Source organism: Frankliniella occidentalis, unplaced genomic scaffold (assembly GCF_000697945.3).
Source record: "Frankliniella occidentalis isolate FOCC.00 unplaced genomic scaffold, Focc_3.1 Scaffold132, whole genome shotgun sequence".
Taxonomy (NCBI): domain Eukaryota; kingdom Metazoa; phylum Arthropoda; class Insecta; order Thysanoptera; family Thripidae; genus Frankliniella; species Frankliniella occidentalis.
Genome location: NW_026267259.1, coordinates 491218 through 501906, shown reverse-complemented (window position 1 = coordinate 501906; position 10689 = coordinate 491218). Strand labels below are relative to the sequence as shown.

The 10689-nt window shown below is 47.8% G+C and overlaps 1 protein-coding gene across 2 annotated transcripts in view; it reads right to left on the bottom strand.

The window, feature by feature from the left end:
• Positions 1-7628, bottom strand: part of LOC127750089 (uncharacterized) — a 9113-nt gene extending 1485 nt beyond the window's left edge. The window contains exons 1-2 of one of the 2 annotated variants that reach the window (XM_052270645.1): positions 7498-7628; positions 1943-2063 (exon numbers count right to left, since the gene is read on the bottom strand). In XM_052270645.1, coding sequence (XP_052126605.1) covers positions 1943-2063; positions 7498-7596 — 220 coding nt within the window. In that variant the 5' untranslated portion in view covers positions 7597-7628. Of the gene's footprint in view, positions 1-1283; positions 2064-7497 lie in introns of those variants that run through there. The other variant, XM_052270644.1, reaches the window with a different exon arrangement.
• Positions 7629-10689: the final 3061 nt, after the last annotated feature.

The window sequence follows — 10689 nt, the reverse complement described above, 5'->3', positions numbered from 1 at the left end:
CCAAAAAGCATAAAATCGCATAAAATCGTACAAATCGAAGCATAATCGAAGCATAATTGACCCATTTTCAGAGCATATTTAGGGCATAAATGTTCACATTTTTAGAGCATAATCGGGCAACTTGAAACGCGCAATTTTCCTATCTCTACCAAACGCTGCCGGCAGGCCAAGCTAGGCCCGCTCTTCCGCCAAACCAAAGTTGCCAGCTCCGCTTCGCTCCACCGGTAACTCGGTTCGGCAGGGGCCTAGCATGTTGTTACCCCCTTTCACACCCTTAGGGGTGAGGGGTGGTTGCCAAGATTTGCACCAGGCGTTTCGTTGTCTAGGAAAGACCCATAAGAAACCCTGAAATTTGTAGACCTCTAGCTCATCTCTTTCCTCTTACACGGACGACAGACTGTGTGTCTGACAGACGGACACGAGAGCGGTTGTATAAGCCAGCTTTAATGCTTTTTGGCTGATCGATTAGCCAAGCTTATTACTCCGTCTGGTCGAAAAAAAATTTGTCTGTCTCTCGAGATGAGCGAACATGTTCGCAGTCGAACGAACTCGAACGAACAGCTAACTGTTCGTGTTCGTTCGTCCTCGAACGAATAGGGTGTTCCAGGCTATCTAAAACAGAAAGTAGGAAAAGAACAAACTCACTGACGTTTCTGTTTCCGAAGTGGCTCTTATTGGTCGAGCTGATCACGTGCCTTTACGTCCTTTCAGGTATGAGAAAATGTCAGATCAGTTTCGAGCTCCCCTCCATGTTTGAGAGGTTGGAATCGGATTAAACTACCATGGTAATTTCTCATACTAAACAGGCGGAAACAGATAAATCAGTGAGTTTGTTCGTTTTCACTTCCGCATTAGAAAGCCTGGAACACCCTAGTGAGCGAGCGACCTGAGATTTTTAGGGTCATTTCGTTCCATGAAAAGACAGGTCGAGTTCAAAGATGAGCTTACTAGCTGAAAAATTGGATTTAAAAAAAAAATCAAAAACACCGGGGCCCAAAAATGATGTCTTTTAAGAATTTTCTTTATTTACATTTTTCTAAGAGGTATCTCATCAACGTAGAGTCCTATGGACGAAAATTTTGCCCGTTTGGCTCTAGCTTGAACCGTTGAGGCGCTAGAAGGTATTTTGGAGGATAATAAGAAAAAAAATGTACAACCCTGCATACTTAGTCGAGGTGATGGGCCGTTGACGGGCCGTAGGCCCGTATCTTTGTGTACATTTTTCCACTAACCGATTCGGGTGTCAGCGCCGCAGTCAAAGGTAGATGTCTGACAGGCGCGTCGCCACGTAACATCGTTTCGTGAGATATCGCTAAGCCTGCTACGCAAGACGTGGTCTGGCGTACATCTACCTTGTATGTAAAATAAATTACCCATAACAATACAACCAACCATGAAGTTTAAGTTTCAGATCCTTGAATCGGATAAGGGCATAACCAGGTACACACAACACAAAGGTACGGACCACAACTCACCCTCAAAGATAATAGAGCTGGATTCTTGGTTTGAGAGCAAAATGCTTTCAATCGAATAAAGAGCATTTCTCACTTCGAGCAATTCAACTCGAAGTAAGACAAAAACGCGTGATTCAATGAAGACCAAATGTACTTAGAACTAAGTGCAATACACACCTAATTCAAGTGCTAAACGCACTTAGATCCCGATCATTTATTATTTGAACCAAGTGTTACTGTCACACGAGAAGTAAATTGCTTTTAAACCGAGTTCATTATAATATTCGTTGAGAGAGATGAGAGCATTTTGCTGTTTAACCAAGAATTCAGCTTTCAGGGTTATTGGGGTGATTGGACCGGCCTAAGAACGTCTCTTACTTCAAATGGCCTGAACGCTCCTCCAGTGAAAATGTCTTGAGCAACTTCAGCCGTGGATTTGAAGAGATCGTGAACTGCTTGTGAGCTGATGGCGAAGTACAGAGTCATACCGTAGCAACACCAAAGGGCCACAACTAGTCGTAGGGCGGCTAGAAGCTTGAGCCCAGAGTCCTTTGAGACAGCGCTGAACGCGCAGGCACAGAACACACCAAATACGTAGTAGCTGAAGGTCTGCGAACACAGACACGGTTGTGTTAAGTTTCTTTTATGGCTACCACAATTTATTTTGTTGCACGGTGAATGAAAATTTTTAATTTCGGGAAATGTAATCGGGCACCTGTAAATGGGCGTTTGAACAAAGACACCGCACAGCGTGATCTGAATTAATTGGAATACGGCCCCCCCCCCCCCAAAAAAAAAAGAATTATCCATTTGGTCTAGCAAAATCAGAAAGTAGTGCCCCTGACCTTTGCATCGAAAACTACTGATTTAACAAAACTGAATAGGAACGCATTTTAAAATGTAACTTTTGCCTTCAATGGGTTATGTCTGTTCTGTGATCACCAATTAGATTTCCCTCTTCAATTTTTTGTTGAGGAAAGTCAATTAGGACGCCTACCGTTATACCGAACAATGCTTATTTTTAGTGACACTTTTCTCACAGTTACAAAACCGTCAAATGGTCTAAAATCGACCATGCGTGGTAATTTTGACCACCTCGTTGTAGCTGCCATGGGGCGAATTTTAATATTTGAATGTGTCCACCTCTTGGTCCACCTAAATCGACCCAATGCAGGCCAAGGATAAGAATGGTTTATATTTGCAATGCGTGTCAAAGAGAGGCCAAAAGAAGGTGGTCCAAATTACCTTGCATGGTCCATATTTGACCATTTGACGGTATCTTCTAAAGTTCTAAAGAACGTTGCTGTCATCAGTTTGACATACCTCCTCTCCTTCGCGCTAAAATAGTGGATACGGACAAAAACTGCGACTGTTATCTCAAATTACCACTTGGACTGTTTTCTAACAAAGACTGACTTAGAGGACCGATACCTCGGAGACGAATGTCCATCGATGACGGAAAGGTCTTATAGGTCTCTTGTTTACCTTGAAACGTGCGTAAATCAAACTGTGATCGGATCGAAGATAGGTTTGTTTTGTGAAGGGAAAACAAATGAAAATCAAATTTATTGAAGTCCCCTTGTGAGATGTTTTAGTTGGAAGACCCTTAAAGCGTTGTTGCGTCCGTTTTCTAGTTCATCTCATTCTTATTTATTTCACCTCTACGGGGTTGCTATCATTTCCGGTACTGATCCAAGGTAGCTTTAGTTGCTTTATTTTTTTACGCGCCCTTCTGCTTTTGAAAAAGCATTAAAGCGGGCTCATGCAACCGCTTTCGTGTCCGTCCGTTCGTCTGTCCGTCGTCCGTGCAAGAGGAAGGAGATGAGCTAGAGGTCTACAAATTTCAGGGTATCTTTGTGGTCACTCCTGGACAACGAAACGCCTGGAGCAAATCCTGGCAACTATTTCTAAGGGGGTGAGAGGGGGTAACAAAAAAACAGGAGTTAGTCCAAAAAGTAGGATTTTATATTGTATGTTCTTCTAAGGGGTATCTCGCACAAGTAGAGACCTTTAGGCAAAAACTTTGTCCGTTTGATTCTATTTTGCACCGTTTGGGCGGTGTAGTCACGGTGTTGCCCCGTTACAGTCTCTTGTCGTGTCCAGGGAGCAAATCTCTAGGGCCGCAGGCCCCCTGCCGGAAGCCCTAGTTGACTCAAATATGCAAAGTGGCTTACAGGTCACATTATTTTATTATGTTCTCCAGTAAGTCTCGTGACCAAAATGGTCGCCGCAGGCTGGACCATCGCCGCTGGCAGGCCAAGCAGTAGGCCATTCCAATTTGGGGTTCGAAGTCGGCGATTTTGGAGGTCGGCACCTCATATGAAAGATTGGACCTAGTAGAGACCCTGTGCAAAGTTTGGGCTCTGTGCGATAACGTTTACCCGACGCGCATCGCGATTTTCTGAACGGGCTCGAAATTGGCGCGCGGCGACCTGCCATCTTGTTGGCTCTGCCGTGCTGACACGGTTGGGTCAGAGGAGACGTCTCGGGTTTAAATTGAGACCGTATGGGTCCTACTTCACATCCGACATGGTGAATCCGAGCTCGCGACTGACCGGGCGTCTCCAGGGGCCCAAACGTCGCGAGCCGCGCGGCTCGCTCCTGGCAGCCGAAATTGGCAAAATCAAATATGTTGTTTTTGTCAATACGTAGGCTGTACCGTGCCCTATCTAAAGGTATGTAGCGTGCCAGGTAGCGGTGACGCGCCAGGAGCCAGCCGCGCGGCCCGCGACATTTGGGCCCCCGGAGACGCCCGGTCAGTCGCGAGCTCGGATTCACCATGTCGGATGTGAAGTAGGACCTATATGGTCACAATTTAAACCCGAGACGTCTCCTCTGACCCCACCGTGTCAGCACGGCAGAGCCAATAAGATGGCGGGTCGCCGCGCGCCAATTTCGAGCCCGTTCAGAAAATCGCGATGCGCGTCGGGTAAACGTTATCGCACAGAGCCCAAACTTTGCACAGGGTCTCTACTAGGTCCAATCTTTCATTTGAGGTACCGACCTCGAAACTTTTTTTCTGGTGGAATGGCCTACCAAGCAGGCCCCGCCACTGCCGAACAGAGTTCCCGGCGAAGCGGAGCTGGCATTTCCGTTTGGCCGGCCCCTACCGAACGGAGTTGCCGGCGAAGCGGAGCTGTCAACTCCGTTTGGCGGAAGGGCGGGCCTGCTTGTTACAGTGTGCAACTGGTATAGGTGTTTGGAGTATTGAGCAGCACAACCAAGAGGAAATAGGCTCCGACAAATCGTACTCCCAAAGTCGAAGTTCATAAACTTCGGTTGGAGTTCAGCCGAAGTGCGCTGGAGTTCACTTTGGAAAATTCGATCGATGTTCGCTGAAATTCACTGAAGTTCACCGAAATCCATCGAAGTTCTCGGAGGTCACTGAGGTTCAAAATCAAACGTCAAAGTTCCTCGAAATACAAAACTAGGTAGATGTACGCCAGACCACGTCTCGCGTAACAGGCTTCGCCATATCTCACGAAACACTGTTACGCTGCTACGCGCCTGGCATACATCTACCGAGGCCTGCTGCGCTGACACCCTAGTCGGGCTAAAGGCAGAGTCGTAAGTAGGCCTTCGGCCGTAAAAGTCACAACTTTTGTTCCTCGGGGTTTTATTTTGACGAGTTCACCGGAGACCATCAAATATCTGAGAAAAAAATTTAAAATGTTTAGCGGTCATTTTCGTGTAGAAAACTCCCTCTGGTGCCTAAACGGTTAAAGATAGAGCCAAATGGCCGAAATTGTTGCCCGTGGGGCTCTACTTTGATGAGTTACCCCTTAGGAAACAGTAAAAAATATTTTTAAAAATTTTGGGGACCTGTATTTTTTTTGTTTTTTGTTTTTGTTTTTTTAATCCAATTTTTGAGCTAGAATGCCTTTCTTTGAACTTGATCTGTCTTTTAATGACGCTAAACGACCCTGAAAATCCCAGGTCTCCTGATGGAACTGCGGGATAGGATCCGGACACGACATTCATCCTGAATGCATCCTGGCGCGTCCTCGCTCTCCTTTGACGTCTACGACCTATCTCAAACACGTCCGCGATCCTGCGTGTCTGAATCACATCCAGACCTATCATATCCAGGTCCAGGATGTATCCCTGTCAGTCCCAGATCTGTCATCTATCCCCAGCCCATCCAAAGCACGTCTACGATCCTGCGTGTCTGAATCTCATCCAGACTTATCATATCCAGGACGTATCCCTGTCTGTCCCAAATCTACCAGTCATCCTCAGCCCATCCAAAGCACGTCCACGATCCTGCGTGTCTGAATCTCATCAAGATGAGCCGCATCCACGCAGCACCCACACCCATCCGAAGGACATCCACGCGTATAAGGGTAATCCGCATTGGATCTTATTCGGTCGTATCCACGACGCGTCTGAATGTAAGCGAGAGAACCCATAGGCGTCGGGATGTATGACAGCGTATCCAAGACGCGTCCGGATGAATCCGATCGCATCTAGATCGCGTCCGGGGGCATCCGATCGCATCCTGGACGCCGGACGGATGTATGTGGTCCCATCCAGGACCCGTCTAGATCTACCCTAGCATATCCAAGACGCGTCCGGATGTATCCGATCATATCCAGGACGGGCACATATGCATCCGGTCATATCCAGTACGCATCTGGATGCATCCAATCATACCCAGGAAGCGTCAGGAGGCATCCGATCATATCCAGGACGCGTCCGGATGCATCCTGATCATATCCAGGAAGCATCCGAATGCATCCGATCATATCCAGAATGCGTCCGGATGTATCCAGAAATATCCAGGATGCCTCCGGATGTATCTAGACATAGCCAGGACGCGTACGGACGCATCCTGGATATGTCTCATCGGGAATGCGTCCGCATATATCCAGATATATCCAGGATGCGTCTGGATGCATCCAGACATATCCAGGATGCATCCGGATGTATCTAGACACAACCAGGACGCGTACAGACGCATCCTGGATATGTCTCATACAGAATGCGTCCGTAGATATCCAGATATATCCAGGATGCGTCCGGATGCATCCAGATATATCCAGGATGCGTCCGGGTGCAATCCAGACGTATCCAGGATGCATCAGGATGTATCTAGACATATCCAGGATACGCCTGGACGCGTCCTGGATATGTCTAATCCTGGATGCGTCCGTACTCATCCAAACATATCCAGGATGTGTCTGGATGAGAAAAGGGAATGTACGGGAATCACTGGGGCTTAAGAGCAGCGGTTGTAAAAAGCAGTCCCACAAAAAATGTTAAAAATCAAAAGTTAAAGAAATATGTAAGCTCTTTAACTTTTGTTTCATAACATTTGTGGGACTGCTTTTTACAGCCGCTGCTCTTAAGCCCTAGTGATTCTCGTACATTTCCCCTCCTAAACGTGGCGGTAGTGCCTAAACGGCTTCATGTAGAGCAAAACGGACGAAATTTTCGCCCACGGGGCCGCAATTTGACGAGTTACCTCAGCCACGGACTGGGGGTCTAGGGGCCCAGTCTGGAAACTGCTCCGAGGGGCCCCAAAAGATACCTTTTTTGCCGTCAAGGGGCCCCAAAAGATACCTTTTTGCCTTCAAGGGCCCCAAAAGATACCTTTTTCGCCTGGGGCCCGGTCGGGATTTCCCGACTAGCCAACCCGGGCCAGTCCGTGGCTGAGTTACCTCTTAGGAAGCATTCTCGAAAATCACAAAAAATTGTTGAAATAGCAGCTTTTGGAACGAATGCCCAAAATAACCCCTAAATATGAACTTGAGCAACAATTTTTGATGCGTCTTTCGATGGCACATTTAGACCAACAATATCCCAATGTAGAATGAAAATCGGGAATTTACACTTGGCGGGGTTCCCTTGTTGGTTCAAGCCATTTCCTCTTGAGCACAATGCGATCGCGGTCATCTTTTAATTCTAGGACGAGAAACAACAACACAAATTGACCAAAATACCGTTTTACATCATTAGCTTTTTAATTCCGTTTTTTCAGACGTCTCTTTAGACTCGCTTTAGACTTTTATATTGTAACTGCCACGGTCTTGAAAAATGTCACCTTATTTCCAAAGAGTTGGGATTCTATCTTCGATAACAATCGTCCATCTCTGGGTACAAGACGGTCTTGCCACCATCGAAGTGCCGCGGCTAGGTCCATCTTGTGACCTGCTCAGCCTCATCTGTTCTGAATGCACTGATCAAGGCCACCCTGCCACCCATACTTCAAATTAGCGTGAGTTATTGATGCTAGCTCCCGCTCTTGAAATGTTTAGTAGTATTGAATGACCCCTCAACACCTCGACTATCTGGTGTTACTCTATAATATATTTAGGGGACACTTGGCTTCTGCGTGCCTCTGGGCTTTCGGAGGAAAAGAAAACGGAACGAGTCGTGAAAGGAAATTCTGTGGTGTGGAATGTGGGCGTTTCGCCACCCGTACAGAAAAATGTGGCTTTACGATGGCCTCAGGGTGGCTACGCAAGAGCCATCCCGAAGACAGACAGGAAACTGCCTGTAGCCATTGCTTAGCCATTCTCCTGCCGCATGAAATGGCTACAGGATGGCTATTTAAGGCCAGAAAGAGACATTCTAAAGCCATCGTCAAGCGAGCCTGATGCCCTTGCCAAGCCCCTGCAGAAGCCCCGCGTAGCCACAGCGGAGCCATCGCGGGGCCTCCAGGGAGCCGCCGCGGAGCCAACGCGAAGACACTGCGGTGCCATCCCGGAGCCACCGCAGAGACACTTCAGAGACATCGTGGAGACACTGTGGATTCCACGAAAAAAATAAAGGTTGTACCCATGTGATGCATTTTGAGAATTCAGCTTCCCACCGCGATGGCCACCGCTGCCCTCTGAGGTGATGTTTCGGTATAATTACTAGACCCGGTGGGAGTCGAACTGTCGAACCAGCGACTGTGCGTTCCGCGCTCCGGTCGAGGGGGAATAACTTGGGTCCGTAGCGTACTGGCTATTTCTGGTATTTCTCGGGTATTTCTCCTGCCATTTCGGTTATTTCTCGCCTATTTAGGATTATTTCAGGGTATTTCTCGGTATTTCGGAGTATTTCAGGGGTATTTCGCGACTATTTCACCGACTATTTCCGACTATTTCGCTCTCTCTCGCCTTTATTTCGGACTATTTCGGGGGAAGGTGTACGAACTATTTCGCAAGTGATGTCCCCCTCCGCTCCGGTATGGTATCCACTGGGCCAGAGCGATCCGTTGGGAACAGGAACAGTCGAGGGGGAAATCACTAGGGTTCGTAGCGTACGGACTATTTCGTGGTATTTCTCCTGCCATTTCGGTTATTTCTCCTGCCATTTCGGCTGTTTCTCGTCTATATCGGATTATTTCAGGCTATTTCGCGCTATTTCAGGGGTATTTCGCGACTATTTCACCGACTATTTCGCGTCCATTTCGTCTTTATTTCGCTCTACTTCGCCTCTATTTCGCCTTTATTTCGGACTATTTCGGGGGGAGGTGTACGAACTATTTCGCAAGTGATTTCCCCCTCGGGAACAGTCTCAGCGCACAATATCAGCAAGTTTCCATCAACGGATAAAATGAAATAAAGTGTGGTCTCCCTTCTCCGTGGCCTCTTATGTATCTACAGTCCTCGCTTTATGTTAAGTTTGAACGGTGACAGAAGACGCGAAGGAAAAACTGGTTGGGCCTTGACCGGGATAGAACCTCCGCTTACTATCCAGCCGCCAGGCACGCGGAAACCAATGCGCCACAGAAGTGACTGGTGGGGAAAGGGTAGAACGCGCTCCTTTTGCAATCGCTACCTCTGAGAATCGAGTTCATCGTCGCTGCTGAGTTGTCGATCGTGTAAATTGTAATATCTGCCAACGGATCGCACTGGCCAAGTGGATACCGTGCCGGGTCGCGGAACAGACAGTCGGTGGTTCGATTCCCCCCGGGTCCAGTTGACCGGAACATCAGTTCCGAGGTCGATCCCAGCGAGGTGGGTCCCAAACGTGGGTCCCAAAACATCACATGGATACATTTTTCTCTGAATCCACAGTGTCTCCGCGATGTCTGAGGTGGCTCCGGGATGGCTCCTCAGTTTCTCCGCGTTGGCTCCACGGTGTCTCCTCGGTGGCTCCGCGGCGGCTTGGCACGTGTACTTGAACGGGGCATGAATATAAGAAATAACATAGTCCAGAGAATGAGTAAATGAAAGGGACTCGGGAGGCCTTTACCCAGTCAACAAAGCAGCTACCATATACTTTCGGGAGGCACTGGGGATGATCCTATGGGAATCCCTCACAAGTACTACTGGGACGTCCCGAAAGTACATGCCACATAGTTCTTCAGGATGTGCTGGGCAGCATCTCCTGACTCACATCCCGGCTAGGATCTAATTGGGAGGCACTTCTGATTGGATGTACTGAGAAGTTACTCCTCAGGACATACCAACGGTGGAGCTCCGAAGGGATGTCCCACCGAGGTGCTACTTAGCATGTCCCCAGACAGGACATACCATCCAAGTACCTCATTAGGTGGAACTGCCGATCTGCTGCTAGGGATGTCCCACCGAGGTGCTACTGAGTACGTTCCCAGACAGGACATACCATCCAAGTACGTCCTTAGGTGGACCTGCCAATGTGCTGCTAGGGGCGCAACAGCGGGATTCTACCCGGCATGTTTTAGCAAAGACATAACACGTGGGAGCTTCCACAGAATGTCCCGACGATACTGCCCCGGAGGGCATCCTTTAAAGGTTCTGCTTAGTATGTTATCGAGCGAATAGAATTTTATGTAGCTACCAATTTCTGACGGCTTATTTAAGCAAAAGTGGTAATTAGGTGTATTGTTTTGCTAAATGAGAACAAAAGTTCACACTGGAGTGTAGCTGTGTAAGATAGGATGTTTTTAGCCCGCCCTTCTGCTTTGAAAAAGCTATCCAGCGGGCTTATGCAAACGACCTCGTGTTTGTCTGTGTGTCTGTCTGTCTGTTCCACAAGAAGGAGATGTGCTGGAGACTTCAAATTTTCAGGGGATCTCAAGGCTCACCACCACAAAACAAAACGCCAACGGCAAATCCTGCCAGCCACCCCTAAGGGGCTGAGAGGGGGTATCGAAGAAAACAGAAAAGGCCAAAGAAGTTGGATTTTTATTTTTGTTTTGTGATTTTCTGAGGGGTAACTTCAGTAAATAGAGGCCTCTTGGCGAAAATTTCGTCCGTTTTCCCGACGTAAAAAGATGTTTGCTTTTGGTATGCTTTCTGTATGCTTTCTGTATGCTATC